This window comes from Phalacrocorax aristotelis, chromosome 5 (genome assembly GCF_949628215.1).
Source record: "Phalacrocorax aristotelis chromosome 5, bGulAri2.1, whole genome shotgun sequence".
Lineage (NCBI taxonomy): Eukaryota > Metazoa > Chordata > Aves > Suliformes > Phalacrocoracidae > Phalacrocorax > Phalacrocorax aristotelis.
This window is the reverse complement of record NC_134280.1, coordinates 7,332,346-7,349,751: the sequence shown is the minus strand read 5'-3', so window position 1 is coordinate 7,349,751 and position 17,406 is coordinate 7,332,346. Positions and strand designations below refer to the sequence as shown.

General features: G+C 41.5%; 1 protein-coding gene across 2 annotated transcripts in view; it reads left to right on the top strand.

The window, feature by feature from the left end:
- Positions 1-17,406, top strand: part of THSD7B (thrombospondin type 1 domain containing 7B) — a 284,929-nt gene that overhangs the window by 188,620 nt on the left and 78,903 nt on the right. For both annotated transcript variants that reach the window (XR_012660584.1, XM_075092835.1), the window contains exon 15: positions 14,997-15,175. Coding sequence is in view for 1 of the 2 variants with exons in the window: in XM_075092835.1 (XP_074948936.1) it covers positions 14,997-15,175 (179 nt within the window). In the remaining variant the exon portion in view is untranslated. The remainder of the gene's footprint in view (positions 1-14,996; positions 15,176-17,406) is intronic.

The following is a 17,406-nucleotide window of genomic DNA, read 5'->3' as shown; positions in this document are numbered from 1 at the left end:
ACGTCAGGTTGTCGCAGAAGAGAGAGTGAGAGCACATACCACTCGAGAGAAGCAAAAGTATATATTTTATTAATGTATTACAAGTTAAGTAAATTAGTAAATGTGACAGTGGTTCAACAAGGTTTGATGGCAAGGTTTACTTGATTATTTACTGCCTGGAGAACAGGGTCAGACAAACTGTCAGGGAAACCCTCCCATTGAGTCACAAGGTTCAGAAAGGACCCCCTTGCTTTCTAAACTCCCTCTCAGAGAGGAGTCTAGGGGTGGCTGGATCCAATCCTAGTCCCAGGCTTGTTCAGTGGTTTATATCTAAAGGATTTTGTGTACACAACCAATTCTTTATATCATGCAGCTAAGTTTTCAAAGTTCAGCATGCTATTAGCCACTTGCCGAGCATCTTGTTATGGCAATGTACCACTCAGCCTCAAGGAGTAACCTTGAGAGGCACCCCAACTCAAGGGGAGATCCCGTCGTGCAGCCTGCTGCCGTGCAGGAGATCTCAAAGCGCTCTTGGGCATCTCACTATTTATGGGGGTAAGATGACCGGCTCATAGTCATACCTACATACCAGCTGCAGATACTAGTTTCTGCCAAGTGTGGCCTAAGTCGGATATTAATTACTGCTCTGGTTAGGTGGACAAGGACGCACATCCATAAATTAGCTCTCAGCTATTGTGTGCTTATCTGTTTACCAGTACTCCACTTTGAGCTGCACATGGCCATCGTGACCAGGTGCATCTTATCACAACTGCCACTGGTACTTATCACATGAGCAGAGCCAGGGGCAAAAGATCAGGTGAGGGGGAGCACACCACCACAGGGTCCAAGGCCTTGATCTTACACTGGGTTTTGTGAGAAATTCTGCATTTGCAACTTTGGGGGAGGGAGGGGCCTTCAAACCAAAAACATATTAAAGTTTGTTCATCTGTGTTTGTAAGCAGTCTAGACTCCAACTCTCCTAAGCCTATTATCTGCAAATATATTAACCCTTTAAGCATACCTTTTCAATAGGAAATTGATTTTTTTTGCCATTGATGTAGTTATTGCATACAGAGTATCCCAAGATACAAAAGCATTCCAGCTTTGACTGAACAGAAATGAACTATTAGCTTCCCTGGTCTTCTATGGTTTCTACTTTGGGCCTGTCAGGACCTGAGTCCTGGGCTGGAGGGACCTGTGCCCTGACCCAGCACAGCAGAGCACAGATTGTGTGAACACTCTGGGTCAACTGTAGTGGGTACACAGGTCACACCTTGACTAGTTTACCTATCCTCACTGCAGTTTAATCATGGGATAGCTCATGATCATTAGGTCTGACAAGCTTAAAAATACAAATCCCAGACTTTGAGTTTTATTCTTTTCTGCACCAAACCTTTTCTCTGATGTCCATAAAAAACACACTGTAGCTTTTATTTTCATGACTGGCTTTTGTGATTAGTGTACTGCTTTATTTTAGTGGTGTTGTCATTTTCCTTGATGGCCCATTCAATAAGCTCAAGAAATGCATGACCTGCAGCTTCCAAACTGAACTAATCCTTTTTTCCTGGATTTGGTTCACTCGTCTTTTCCTTTAATTTGGAAATGCACTTATGAAATTATGGATAGAGGTAACTATCTCTTAACTCCATTACAAAAATGTAATTGATAATTTGCCTTAATTCACCTTCCTGTCAGAAGACTGGATTATATTGCGCTCAGCTCACTGCTAGTCCAGAGGGTCTCCATTCTCTGGCTGGTGTTTGGAGCATCCTCTTTGGACGTGAAATTGTCCTCTTAATTGCAGTTCATTTGCTTCTGAATCTGTCATCTGAGTTCCTCGTGCTATTTTTGAGTTTCCACCTCCTTTGTTTTGAATTATTTCATGTAGTTCCTTTGCCTCTCTTTTTTGTGTGCTGTGCCAACAGTGTTTTTTTAATCTTAGAAGAACATAGGGTGCCTCATCTGTTCCAAATCAAAGGCTGGAGATTTCTCTGCTCTTGCATAGAGGTTCTGCTTTTGATCCAACAGGAGTTTTATGAAGAGCAGGAATTTATGAAGAGTGCTTATACTATTCAAATTCTGCTGTGCTCGCAACAACAGGAACCTCGAAGAAAGACACAACAGACAAATAGATCCTGGCTTTAAATCACAGAGCAGTTACCTTCAACATACAGCCACCTTAAAAGGCTTTAATTATCTGTAAATTTATGAAGGGCACGGCAGGGGTGCTCATATACAAACAGTGCAGGGTTTTGTTGTACGTCGTTTACTTGTAGGTGGGCAAATCAAAGAGGACTGGGGTTGCTCAGAGGGTTCCCCAGCATCTGTTGATGCAGGGGTGTCATTCGGTTCCTCACAGTCAGGGTGACATAACACTGCTACTGGGAATACTGGTGGCAAGGTCACTCCTTGAAAATGACGGCTTTAATCCCAAACGGATGGGATTAGCAAACAGATGCACCAGGAGGAGTTAAAAATCTCGGTGATGTGAAACCTCATAATTTCTGTGGTTGCTGGAGGGATGTTCCCTGCTCCGAGGCACATCAGGGAAGCACGTGCCAGCAGTGACAGTGCTGCTTCAGTCCTGATGAGCCGTGTCCCCAGTGTTGAGAGATTTAGGACAGTATGCAAAGGTCATGGATCAGGAATTTCAACTCCTACTGCTGAAAACCAGGTGGTATCAAGTCTCATGAAGTTTGATTTTCTGAAAGGTCAGCCCAGAGTAGTGCTGTATTTCTACCCGGGGTGTTCCTCTGGGGTTTACGCTCCCTTTTGTGAAAATCCTGGCCACCAGGCTGATAGACATTGCATGACCTACCTGTGAGTTAACACAAGGACCTGCTCTGAAACCCTGCAGAGTGTAGATCCCTGCACTGTCATTTTAGGAGAAAATGACCCATTTTCAGGTAGCTTTTAATTGCTAGATTTTAATAATCTTTCTGCAAAATTATATTTGTGTATGTCAAAAAAACTATAAGCAGAGCTTAATAGGTTAAAGAAATGTGACCCAAGTTTATGGTGGATTGATAGCAAAACTTACCTTTTCTACAAGGTAGCAATTTTGGGAAAAAACAACCCCAAACCCTATATTGAACACATGCCTGTTCATTTTTGAAAGGGTATCTGTTCTGGCATTTACTGTGGTATACATTTTTCTGTTTCTGGTAAATTTTATTTAGGAGAATGAAATTGTTGCAGAAATCCCTGATTTGTTTTGAAAATCTTCAGAAATAGAAACTTTTACTGATGTTTTTTTAAAATACTCTTAAGCATTTAATTTCATTCTTAGCCTAAATGTCAATGTATATTGAACATTCATTTTTTAGCTCAAACCATTAATTCCAGAATCTAACCAGTTTAGTTAATCTTACATCTTACAAATGAAGCCTTATTTCTGGAGGCCTCATTCCTGACGATCTAATTTCTTTTACAAGGAAAATGGGCAGCCCTGCCTAGGCTGTCCTCTTCCCAGCTCCAGATCCCACACATGACAGCCTCGGGATGCCTCCTCCTCCTCCCTAGAAGTGTGGGAATAGTAGGTCGTTTTGGCACCATTGGTTAATGATAACGTGTAGACCCCATGTTCAGACTACCCTAGCCTTCTTTTGGCATTTGGGTTTAATTAAATATTACAACAGTCCTATTTCTCTCTGTGGTTTCCCCTATGTATCTCTGCAGTATATCTCTCTGTGGCTTTTTTGTTACAGAAAAATGACTGTATTACTTACCAGGACAAAGCTTTTCAAAGACTGCTTGAGGAAAAAGTTTCAGCTAAAAAGCAATTTTATTTTCTGCCTGTCCTATCCCCTGGCATGGGAATTAAGACTGGGTTTGGATCACAAGTGGCTGAAAGGTGTTGCCAGCTGCAGATGGGGCTGTCCTACCCTCGTGTCCCCAGTTCAGGACTCTTCAAAGCCACTCTCACCTTTGACTGGTTTTCTACTATCTTGAAGCTAAATAGCTTCTAAATTTAGCCCTGAAATCCCATCTGGGTTCTCCTTTGGACCTCTCTCCAGCATTTCTGCACATCTCCTTGGGTGTGCAGCGACACTCTTAATTACAGCTGTGGCTGCCAGGGGAGATATAAGCACAGAAGCAGAGCCCATAAAGGACCTGCCCTCCATTTCTTGTTTGACTACAGGATTTTTACATTTTACTGTCATAACAGTACACATTGAACATAACAAAGAACATTGATTTATTCCCTATCTTTTCCTTTCCTTTTTTCCAAAATCTATTCATAAGTCATAAGAAAATTTGGCTACAGTTCTTCCTTTCTGGATGTTAAAAGACTTATCAAATGAAACTGGATAACAAGACAACTGTTCAGACACTGCGGTTCTCTATGTTTTTCTGGCAACAGAATCAAAGGTAAACAGCCATCAAAAACGTTATTTCTGAATGGGTCAAACTGGCTATCAGAGCAGCTTGTTTAAAGCAAGGTAAGACTTCCCCTGAGGCATTACTATGTAGAAATGCACACTCTTCTAGATCTTTATCATCTTACAGAAAGCAAGCATGCATCTTATGAGGAAATATTTAGAGGATTAGCTGTTTGAGCAGCATCCTCTGTAGGTGCTGCATTTAGTCATAGTGATGTCTGTTGTTACTCCTTGGCTCTAAATATAAATCTTCGTAGCGTGTCTTTTTGCCTGTATTTCTTTTATGCTTTTTGCTGCATTCCATAAAATGACCCATTTGAAGAGGCGGCAGTACCAGAATATGCGAAGGAATGATTTTTTATGAACCTCAGACAGGCTTTCTTGTGTTTGACGATCACCATCAGCCTCTACTTGCTGGACCACCTCTGCCCACCCTTCTTCATGTCCATGCCCTTTTTTCTATTATTAGGCTCAGTCAGTTTTTCTCCATTTTTGACAGGTTGATTAAAGCTCTTCGTGAGAGTTGGGAATGTTTTTAGTGTAGAAATAGTAACTTGGTGTAGAAATAGTGTATCGGAGGCTTAGGAGAGCTTTGATAGCAAGTTAATTCACTGGGCGATCTACTGCCCTGATTTTGGCAGTAGGCTACAGTACGAGTATCTCTTTGAAATGTGGCCCATCTCTTTGGCCTTAATAATGCATTTGTCACAAGTACAGCCTGTTATGAAGCAAGACTCTATCTAATAAAATGCTACAATGCAAAGATAGATTTAAAATTAACATTTTTCTCTCCCTATGTGTTGTTCTGCTTAATATGTTACATTGGAAGTGTGAAGAAATACTGTTTTAGCCTAAGCCTTTTCATGAATTATGTACTCTGGTGTTAAGACCTCTACACTTTTCCTGCTTATGGAGAACTTCCTTTGAGACATGTGTAGCTGTACTGGGCAGTGACATGTACTGGGAAGTGATTTTTAACCTGATTGGCTTTTATTCAGCTCTGATGAGCAGGAATTTCAGGCAAATAAATGGATGACAAATCATTTAAGTGGAAAGTCACAGTTTCATATCTTTTCCGCTGGTGGGGAGCCCTATAGCCACTGGACATAGTAGGTGTTTTAGTGGGAGTTCGTATGTGGGAGTATCATGGACATAGTAGTTGTTCAGTGAGAGTTGAAGGGTTTCACATCTGACATATTCTGAAGATCTTCAGAAGCAATATAATGTGTTTCTGCTTGTATGGAACAGGAGTCCTACAAAAATAAGAATTCCAGGTGTTGCATATAGGCCAGTGTCTGAATAAAATGAGCTGATTGCCTGAGCAGCAATGAGTTTGCTGGAGCACTGCATGCAGCGATAAAGTTAGCATGGCATGGGGAGATGGGCACGTAGTGGATGCCTTTTGAGGTGCCTGGTGTAGTCTGCTTGATCAAAGAGTTTGGGAGACCAACTCAGACACATAGCAACAGCTGAATTTAGATTTGAGGAAATGAGCCTGAATTAGGAAATGTGGATAAAATTAAGCTTTAGCTCCGTCTGCTCTAAGGATTATCATAATGCTATTGATGAGTAACTGAGAATTTATCCTACCTTAGTCTATTCCTGTGTCTGAGATATACTTCGAAATCTCTCTGTCCTCCAAGTTTTGCAAATTAGGATGGTGTAAATTAAATCACTGAAAGCTTGGTTTGCAAAACTTGTGATATCCATCACCATGGACAGAGATTCTGGCTGTGAAATCTTGGATCTCGGGTTTTTTTGGTAACATGGAGGAGTGACCATTAAGAATTGTATTATTCAACAAGACTGCATCGCTTTCTGCTTCTGTCTGAATTCATTGAAGTCCCCCAGCAGAAGAGATTGGATGACACAACCAGAGTGCTCAAAGTCGGGCTGCAATATTTAAACAAAAATCTATCAGGAATTCAGTACATCAGTACTCTGTGCTGGGGCTTGCTAACGTCTCAGAAATGTCCTATTTCCATCTCAAGGTTTTCCATCATCTAAATGAGTTGTGCTGCTCTGCCCATGCCTAAGCTGTGGAAACCCAAGACTGTTCCTTTTCTTAAAAACCTGTTCCCATCAGATGGTTTTTATAGTACAGCTTTATTTAAGAAGGCCAGATGCCTTTGTATCCCTGCCTCTGTATTGAGGTGACCTCTAATAGCAGGAGTGAAACTCCTTTTCTGAGCAGGCTGGACCTCGCGGCAGCTGCCTGGCATTCGGAAAAGCACTCACACATCTTCCTAATGTCGGTAATGGTTAGTGGCATCTTTAAAACAGCACCCATATAATTAAAGAGTGTAGTTAGGTTTCTCATTTAGTGTCGATGAGACGAGGAGTTGAGGCAGTGTATTGATTTAAATGTATTGATCTGAGGGGTCACAGTGTCACCCACCTCCTGTGATGGTGGGGAGGGAGGCTGCAGAGGGTGCTGCGGGCTCAGAAGCTTCTCCCTGCCTTTTCAGTGCCTGTGTGACCTGCTCTTGAACAGAGGCCCTTACCCTTGGTAACACCGCTTGAGTTTGTAAATTGAAGTACAAGGAACATACATTTAAAGGAAAGAAGAAAAGGTTTATTCCTTCTTGAGAATATTAATTGCACATGGATCTAATTGCTTTGTGTTCCTTTCTTCTGCAGAATCACCCGGTGGTTTATTTTGTCTGAAATAAAAGCAGTGTTATAATACGCAATCCTTGCTAATTATCAGGATACAGGGAAATGCATCAGTGTTTCTCATTTTGTAAAGTGGAAACTGTCACGTCGTTGTCCAAGGGAAGTTGTATAAATGAGGCTTGTCTGTGTCTTGGGGTCACAGCTTGGCAGCTGAAATGAGGTGGCATATTGTGTTGACAGTGCCTAACGTTGTATCTTTAGAAACTGCCAGAAAGATGCTCTCTGCAGAGGGCCCCAAACTCTGAAAATGAGTTTCTTAGTGTGCTCCACAAAAGCCTGAAACCATTGACCTTCAGGCCATAGATGATTTACTGATGGGGGTAGATATTTTTGGTGACAGTTGGCAGCAGCTTTCTCCCAGTGATGGACCCTTGGCTCTGGAAGATGCTTCCCGCCTCGTCCAAATTGCCCAAGTCTATATTGATCTTCAGAGCACTCTGCGATGTACATCTATTTTCAGAGCTACTGTGCAATTGGGCCTCTGAGAGAAGTCAGATGGAGGAGAAAGAGGGGAATGTGACGGTCTGTGGACAATTTAATTTTTTCTTCATGATGTATTGTGGAAGTATGTTCACCCTTTTAAAAAAAGCCTTGTTTTATATAAATCTCATAATAATAGTATAAAATGAACACAATCTCAGGTTTGTTTTAAAAATCTGCTTTTGCTAAGAATTGGGTAGCCTGAAGAACATATATGCTAAACTATTCATCATGAAGTACAGTGGGATGAGTTTCTTTCCTGATATACAGAGGATGGGACACTGATAAAGGAAAAAAAAAAAGCTACTCAATTTTGTTTGGACAAAGCAGATGATTATCCTAGTGGCAGGGTAATGAGTAAAGTATACAGAAAACCACAGCAGAGCTACTACGCTAACTGCTATTGATCCCAGTGGATAATTTTTTTATGAGTAAGGAGTTTCTTAAGATATCAGGGCTCCCAAGCACCTGGCCCAGCCCTTCACCATGGAGGAGCAGCCCCAGGAGGAGGGGGCTCATTGCCACAGCTGGTTTTGAAGCCCAGCCAGATTTGTGCAGTGGATGTCTGCCTGTCCACATAGAAAGCTCCCTATGAGATGAATGTACACTGCGAAGTCCTGTTTATTTGCACTATTTATTTGCACTCAGAAGGCAGCAGATGAGTCTCTCTTCTCCGGAAGAGTTCTCAGGTTGTTCTGCAATCTGTCACGAGGAATGTGCTAATTAATGGAGATTTCCTTCTTTAGTTAAAATACTAAATATGTCATTAATATATGTCATAAATATATGTTTGTATATAACTCAAAGTGTAAGCTCACAAGTTCTTTAAGGAAGAAAGATGTAATGCAAAATCAAAAGAAATTAGGAATCATAATGCAAAGTCAGGATCACCCCAACTGCCTCATCAGGATTTATAGAGACCGTGAAATTGAGCAATAAATCCAACCTTTGGATGAATTTCAGTAACAATAATGCTGAGTTAAACTTATCAGTGTTTTTTAAAATTCTTTTCTGGTCTGTTTAGAATCTATAATCAGTTTGCTAGGAGGTAATGAGAGCATGTGCCTCTATTGAGAAGAGCAAGTGGCAATAAATTAGCTAAGGGGGTCCATTATTTGAGCTTTGCAAAATATTTGATGTGAAAGTTACTTTTGCTGGGTTTTTTGGTTGTGCATTTACTGAATGTGTTCATTAGATTATCTCTTAATTTTCCCAGCTAGCAAACTAATAATACATAAAATCTCTCAAATCCTTGCTTTTTCAAAAAAAAAGATTAAACATTTGTTCCATGGCAATATTACATCCTTTTTAAATGCATCTGGAGTTGTTAGCAACTTTAAGACTCTCAGACGTATTCTTAGTTTCCTTCAGTTAATAATGTTCTCCCTTGAAGCAGGATTTAAATGTTTGGACCTGGATTGCTTAGGACGAGGTGCTCCCCTTGGAGCTCACAGGCTTCTGGAGCTTGCCGTGTAGCCCATGGCCCGTGGCTGCTTTATCCGTGGCATGTTGGGAAAGCCCCAACTGCAGGGCTGTGATCAGCTGGTAGAGTTAGTTTCTTAACTGCAGTCTAGGCTCAATGCTGAGTTTTAACCTCAGTTAGAACATGAGGTTTGCTTTGTAGGAGATCCCAAATCTTCAGCTGAGCAGAATCTGGCCCACCGAGCTCCATGGTCCACTAGGTCTCCCTTCTAAAGTCTTTAGCTATTAGACTTTTATCACCACATGGATTTACTGGTGTTATTCTATATATTTCACAGTCAGTAATCAAATGAATGTAAATATTAATTGCAAAATTAATCAATTTTTTTTTCCTCTACCTTTGGTGTGTGTAATTAGAAACACTTCTTCTGTGTCACAGTCCACAGTGCTGCTTCCTTGTTTGTTAAAGGGTGATCCCTTATCCTGTAGACTCCAAGGGAAATTACTGGTGTTATTACTAGTGGCAGTTGTGGTGATACACAGAATTTTCCCTCTCATAGTAATGACCTTGAGTTTTATGAAGCACCTCAAGGTTTACTAACAAGGGTAGAACCTCTAGAACTTTGTTAATTGAAATGATGAAATACATTAGAAAGGATACAAATGAGTTTAAAGCCAATTCAATTAGAAGTGCATCTGTTTCCAAAGCTGCTGGAGAAATGTTTATTTTTGAATCACTTTTTAAGTCAGCCTCTTGGAATCCCGTTGGCACTGTTTTTAGCATTCTGCACAGACCTTACACCCGCAGCAAATTTATCATTTGGAAGTGCAACAGTCAGGTGGATGCCAGTGTCTCACATTAGTTTGTAAACCTACTAATTGCCTGCCTCTCCCACCATGATCCATTCACAAATACAGAGTGGGACATGCAAGGACACTGCAGCCCCTCACTGGCTGTGCCTGGTGTGATATGTCTTGTGTAGGTGGGAAAGAAATTGTACTCCTGCAAAACTCCCACCCCGGCACTGCAGTGCAGTCCACCGCCTCTGTCCTTCTGTGCCACTGACACCCAGTAGCCCATCATCCAGCTGCCTCCTATTGCCTTGGCTTTTTTGGTTTGCACAGCAAAATGAGACAATAACATTTTTTACACCGTGTATTTGAGCTTTAACCTCCAACACCCACCAGACCATCATCCTCACTTTATTAATCTACCTGCTATTGCTTTGTCCCTTGGGTTGCACAAAAGAAATGAGTCGAGAGTAATGGTTGCTACATTGTGTGTTTGAGCCTTCCCAGTACATCCTGTGTAATCTATGGGTGCTTTGTTTATTATAGGCACTATAGGGAAGAGACTCCACTTGTGGCTTGTACAGCAACAAGCACATTGTTCTTAATGAATAAATAATAGTAAAATGAGCTGTGCAGCCTAGGTAAATGCATTTGTTCATCCCATTAGGTTGGCAGTGTCTCAATAGTAAGACAATAGCACCTAAACATAGAAAAGGCTTATTTGATCATCCAGCTCAATTTTCCCTGCCAATTCAGGACCATTCCCAGTAGTACGTTTCAAAGTGCCTACTTAAATATCCCGTGCACTAGTGTTTCTGTAGCTACCTCCTGCAAGTAGGAGAGTGGCTGGAAAGCTGCCCGGCGGAGAAGGCCCTGGGGGTGCTGGCTGACAGCCGGCTGGGCATGAGCCAGCAGTGCCCAGGTGGCCAAGGAGGCCACCAGCCCCCGGGCTTGTGTTAGCACTGGTGTGGCCAGCAGGAGCCGGGCAGGGATGGGGCCCCTGTGCTCGGCACTGGTGAGGCCCCACTTCGAATGCTGGGCTCAGGTTTGGGCCCCTCAGGACAAGAAGGCCCTTGAGGTGCTGGAGCGTGTCCAGAGAAGGGCAGCGGGGCTGGGGCAGGGTCTGGAGCACAAGTGTGCTGGGGGGCGGCTGAGGGAGCTGGGGGGGTTTAGCCTGGAGAAGAGGAGGCTGAGGGGAGACCTCGTCGCTCTCTGCAACTGCCTGACAGGAGGCTGTAGTGAGGTGGGTGCTGGTCTCTTCTCCCAAGTAACAGGTGATAGGAGAAGAACAAATGGCCTCAAGTTGCACCAGGGGAAGTTTAGATTGGACATTAGGAAAAATGTCTTTACTGAAAGAGTGGTCAGGCACTGGAACAGGCTGCCTGGAGAGGGGGGGAGTCACCCTCCCTGGGGTGTTGAAAAAAACCTGTAGACGTGGCACTTCAGGACATGGTTTAGGAGACATGGTGGTGTTGGGTTGGCAGTTAGACTTTATGATCTTAGAGGTCTTTTCCAACCTTAATGATTCTATGGTTCTATGATCTGTGTGTGCAGCTCCAGCTCTGTGGTCTTCAGGAGCCTGCCCTTGGTTCAGACAGGACAGAGACCCTCATCTGTTGTTTGTAAATTAAATTAACATTATTTTAATAGTATTTGAGATTTTGAAGAATAAAAAAAAGATGAGGTTAAAGGAAGCTTCAAGAAATAATATAAGAACACGTGGAAAGCAGGCTGAGCAGGGCTGGGGGAATAAGATGTCTTTTTACATAGAAGGTCTTGGAAACTCAACAAATTTTTGGTACCGGGTTCTGCAGGGGAAAGAAAAATGGGGAATGTGATGGATGAGTGAGATGTTTGAGGATGACACTGACAAAACCAACTGCGTAAACTCAACCTTGATTTAGTCTCCCCAAACTGAGCAAAAACAACTCAGACATGTTTATGCTGTTTCCTTTATTCATATTCTGTTATGGTAAGAACTATTTCTCTAGATAATAGCCTGAATGTGGAATTCTTTATTAATAGATTGTTTTAGTAGCAGATCTCCCTTGTGCAGTAGCAGATCTCTCCTTTGTTTGGTTTTTTTTTTGGTAGGGTTTTTTTTTCCCTTTAATATTATGCACCATGTAAATGCTACAAGTTTTCTAGGAATGCCATATTGTGGGTATCCAAACCGAAGTCTTTTCAACCCCCTGACAACGGCAAGCCATTGCTTGGTTCCTACAGAGAAAAACAAATATCCTGTTCTCATAGGCAACGAATGAGCTGAGTACAATATTATTTACTGTTTCTTCATACAACAATATAACCATAAAGTCATTCTCTGTCATAGCAGAGAGGACATACCACATAAAGATGTTTGGAGAACATTTTTTTTTGAATGAAATCTTCAGTCCATGGGTGTCTTGGCATAGGATTAACCTCACGTGATTGATAGAAGAAATAACGGCAGCCTGTGAGAAGAGCTTGAAAGAAAGTTATGTTCCCCTTCTGATTCTGTAGCATTGTTCAATATGGAGAATTGGCTTCCTCTGGGCAATATGGTAATGTAATGCTCTGTTAGCTGGCTGTTATTTGTTTATACGTAATGTAATTTAGAAATATGGATGAGGAAACTCAAAAAGTAAAGAGCTGGCCTCTTAGCAACAGGATGTCTTTAGAAATTCTGTGGTTCGCTGAGGAATCCCCATACCACTTCTCTGGGATGAAACAGAATAGGTTTCTTTAGTTTTGTTTATTATAACTTTTCCTTCCTCTTCTTTATATGTCTTTTTTATATTATATTTATTTTTGTGTCTTATATTTCTTTTTATTATAGTGGTAGATCTTGAACTGCCAAAAGGCTTAGCCCATTTTGCCTTCACTGATAAGTTGATAACCCCTCTGTCTAATCCTACTTTGAAACAAGGCACTTTCTTTGTTTCTGTTGAGAGTTAATTACCTAGGCTGTCACACAGCCCAAGGAAAAACGATATTTCATACGGCGGTGGAACAGAACTCTTTGGAGAACTGCCTAAGAAATGCTTCTCATAAATCTATCATGAGAAAATTTCTTTTACTTATCATAATGTATTATAAATTGCTTTGAGTGGCAAGCTAAACAGGTGAAATAGAATATTAGCAGGACATTTGGGAGTTTCATTTGGGGAAAAAAGTGAGTCTATTTTGGAAATATCCGTATATGTGTGGGCATGGGTGTAATCTCAGGTGAGAATACAAAACATGCGAAGTTGAAATATCTCAAAAATGCAAACACCACTGTAATGGATTGGGTCAGAAATAATTAAGAGATCCAATTCCAGTGGCTTTGGAGCTGCAAATGAAAAGGCAACGAAACACAAGATAAGAGGTAGCAGAGTAAACCAGAGCATACCGTATGGAGACAGTTCTGCAGCTTTAGGGAAGAGTTACAGCATGAGTTACCAGGGAGAAATGATTGCAGCTGTCAGGCTACAGGGTGGCCGCCATAAAGGAAGAGGGAGCAGTACCATCACGAAGGAAAAAGAGAGAAGAAATAGAGCATCATTGAACTGAAGGAGGGAACTGCTATTGTTTCTAGTATTTTTTAAGGCACTGTTTACAAAGACAACATCCGTATGTCTTGTATGTCTAGAGGAGGATATTTTCCGGTGGGGGATACCTAAATAAGTCTGAAACCTTTCTTGATATTGACTTCAGTGTGAAGACCGGGGGGGAGGCAGCATGTTGCTGCTGTGGGTCAATGCTCAGGATATAACACAGTCCTGGTTTGGAGTTGGCAGCAGATTCAGACATGGCAGAGCTGGTAAATCCAGCTCCAGGCCAGAATAATCTCCGTGCCTCAGCCTCAGTGTTTCACGGTTGTCTGGATGTTTTGAAGGGAAGCTGCTTCTGGGTTTTTGGAGGTGGTTTTTTTTTTTTTCCACTCTGCTGCAGTGACTGTCACCTCGATAGAGAGTGGGGAATCCTTTCTTAAAGAGTAATTGAATGAGCTAATTTGGTATTTGGTAGGTAAGGAATACAGATGGAGTGTTAGTGCAATGAAAACCAAACAGAAAGAAAGGGCGTAAAAATGAGAAACATCAGAAATACAGTAGGGATGAAATTCAATTATTTTCATGGCCATCATTGCCAGAGCTGTCAGAGGGTCGAAGCCACCTGTAATAAAGGCTGATCTTAGCAGCCACTGGCTTTCATGGTCTAACATGAAATCTCTTTTTTGTTTAAATTAAAATAGTACATAGAGACATGACAAGCAGATAATAGAAACTCGAGGAGAACGAATGCAGCATGTTAAGTGGGAAGGTGCAGGAGCTATTGCACACTGCTGACCCGAGACTGGTGCCAGTAATCCCCCAGAGACCCCAAGGGTTTGGCCACCCTCCACTGCCTTTCTGCATACCGGGAGCTCCGTGGCCAGTGCTGGGCTCTGTGAAATTTCTCTTCCCATATGCTAGCTCCTAAACCAGCTGTGGGGTTGTGCCTGTATGAAGGAACCTTGTTTTTTCACTGAGAAACCCTGCTGGGTTTTAATTCAGCAGGAAGTTGGTCCTGCAGATATTTGGTATTCTGATTTTAAGAGGTTATGATCTTGGGAGGACTTCTGTGTCAAGCCAGGTTAAGGTGAAAGCCAAGATTTATAATGCCATTTATGAAACCCAGAATAAGCAAAACAGTTGGGAAGATGTGCAAAGAGAACTACCAGAAAGGAGTGGGAAGCAGGTTTCATCTGCTTCTCCCAAGAGCAAATCCCGCACCGCTCCAGCTGGCAGGCTGCAGGCAGGTCCCTCGCACACCTTGTGGGAGCTGCCAGGAGCACAGCTCTTGTGCCATCACCATCCTCTGTCTGCTGGGAAGAGAGCCTCTGATTCCCTGCTCATGCCAGCTCTGGAGATGGCTAGCGTAATACTAAAGGACTACAAAATTGGGCTGTACACCCAGTTCTCCAGGATTTATTATGGCCACAGTCTCATAGGGAAGATAATCTTGGTGACCACCAGCTTCACAACAGATACTTTTGCCAGCATGCATCACTCACATCAGTTAGTTTTATTGCAGCCTTCCTAGTGATCATTGGACTAAACCAAGTAGAACTTAGTTTTAGTCACTGCTGTCCTTTACAAATACCACCAGAATCTCATGTTGGGAAGGCGTTGTCAGTCTGCCAAATGTCTTCTTGTTAAGAAGTTATCATTTTGTGTTGATTACACAGATTGCGGTGAGATGACAGAGGATCGGAGTTCATTAGTTGCAGTGATTAAAACCTTTCTTAAATTTTTGGTTTAGGTTACATTGAAGAATCTTGCACGGTCCCTTGCCCGTTTGATTGCAAATTAAGCGATTGGTCCAGTTGGTCCCCTTGCAGCTCTTCTTGTGGACCGGGGGTGAAAGTCCGATCCAAGTGGCTTAAGGAGAAGCCTTACAATGGAGGTCGTCCCTGCCCAAAGCTGGATCTCAAGAACCAGGTGAGCGACATTAAATAGCCAACAGAAACCTCTCTGTGCTTACTGTATTTATAATTGTGATCAAAAGGTACTGTGCTGTGAAGAAATTAAAAACAGGGGTTGTCTCTAGGACCACACGTTGTGTCAGATTTTGTAGGTAATCCTTGAACTTCTTGAGCATTGAGGGGGAGATGCTCATGTAACAGCAGAATTTGACCTGAAACACCATATTTCTTCTATAAAGAAATTTTTATCTCCCAGAGCACAGGAAGCCATGGACAAATAATCCAAGCTGTACAGTGTATAAGCATCACAGAGCTCAGATGTCATGGGTATTTTAAAAGTATTTAATTCTCTCTGAGACTATGGTTGCTGCAAAAACATTCATTAAATATATATTGCTATTTTTAGCAACATTTCCCTTCAACAGAACACCAGTTCCCTTGAACATTAATCTCCATATATTCAATATTGAAGTATCCCATAAGAGGAAAGTAATCTCTAAATTGCTACTCTGTTGTAAAGATCAGCATCTATTTAAATTCCATTCAATGCTGTATGCATTTCTGCAAAACTAATAGTGATTTCCTACATTTGCTGGTTAATTCTCAACACTAATTAACACTGATGAAGTACTATTAAGTATTTAGATTCAACTACGAAAATTAATAGGACAGAAACAGTCATGCTGAAGGGCTTCATATATGTGTTATGAATATATATATATAAAAATATGTTGCATAGTATGTGTAGAAGGACTTCAGTAGTATTCATACGAAGATTTAGTTGTGTAGCGGCTTGTAGGTGCTAGAGCTGGTGGATCCAGTTGTTGCTGCAGCAGGCATGCCCCATGATGCAGCATCACTTCTAAACCTGATTCTAAACTTGCCTCATTTTCTTCACAGTTTATTTTTTTTCCTGTGAGAAACTTAGTAAATACTTTTTTATTTTTCTTTTTCCTTATTACTATTTGAAATTCATAGGCAGTAGCCTAACAGAAGCAGCAGGGACTACAAAAATATAAAACTGCAATAAAGTGTATGTTGTCCATACCTCAGTGCTTTTCTTAATGGATCAGACAGATCACCAAAGAGGCAAAATGAAATCCCACAGTAAGTCGTATGGTAACAATAAGCTCCTTTGTAATGAAAAGATACTGGGGTTTGTTACCCATAGACACAGCAGACTACTTCCATTAAAAGTAAACTTACTGCTATAAAGCGTTGCCTATTCCCACACACATTAGATTTGCTAATTTCAGAAGCCTTTCAGAAGATATTAAAGGAAAGAAACTGTTTAAACTTGAAAATTACCTCTCTGTAAGGTTTATCGGTACACGGTGCTTGTGAAGTGCCACGGCTGGTATTAATATAAATGTGGTCGGTGCTTTTTGCCTCTTTACTGGGAACACACGTCTGGTCTAAAACCCACTGAATTCATTAGAGGGCTTCCTATTGAGGGCTCTAGTAGTGACACCTTAGAATTGCATTAAGGTCTGTTTTTTGAGGTATGGTGGGTGGTTGGTTTGTTTGCTTTGGTTTTTGTTTTGGTTTTTTCCTTGTTTTAGGGTTGGCGGGTTTTTTTGATAGAGGCAGAAACTATTTCTAGCTGTTTTAGCACACCAATGGATTCCCTTTTTCCAATTTAGATTTATAGAATGGTATCAGATCCTGCATATTTTGGAGATTTTTGGATAGGAAGAAATTGCGCTAATAAGGAAAGTGCGTGTTTATAAGTGTATATATGCACACATATACACGTCTTATGTGTGTTTCTGTTCATTGCCTCCCCAAATGCTTCTCAATCTTTTGTGTGGTTCAGAAGGAGTTTTGCTCTGCACCCACTGGACTTTGACTTCCTGCAGAGATTTAGACACACTGGGGTCCTTAGGCACATTGCAGCATGCATAAATTGCCTACCCAGATGTTAAACTAAATTAGCTGATTGCACTGCTGTTTAGCTAAGCTGGACACAAGTCATTAATCCATGGCAAGGCAGATTGTCTTCTCTTTCCTCTGGTCTGGGTGGTGTTTAAATCCTAGAGCAAAGCTCTCTAGATTCTTTATATATAAATATGTGACATCTTAATTATTTTTATATAGTCCGGGTTAAATACGTGCAGTGAAATAGTTGCTTTTGTTTGATATCAGGCATGAGAAAGCTAAATCACCTTGCTTTCTCTCAAAGGCTCCTGTGTTACATTGTGTTTCATTCAGTTGATGGTGGCATTAGATAACTTAGAACCAACAATA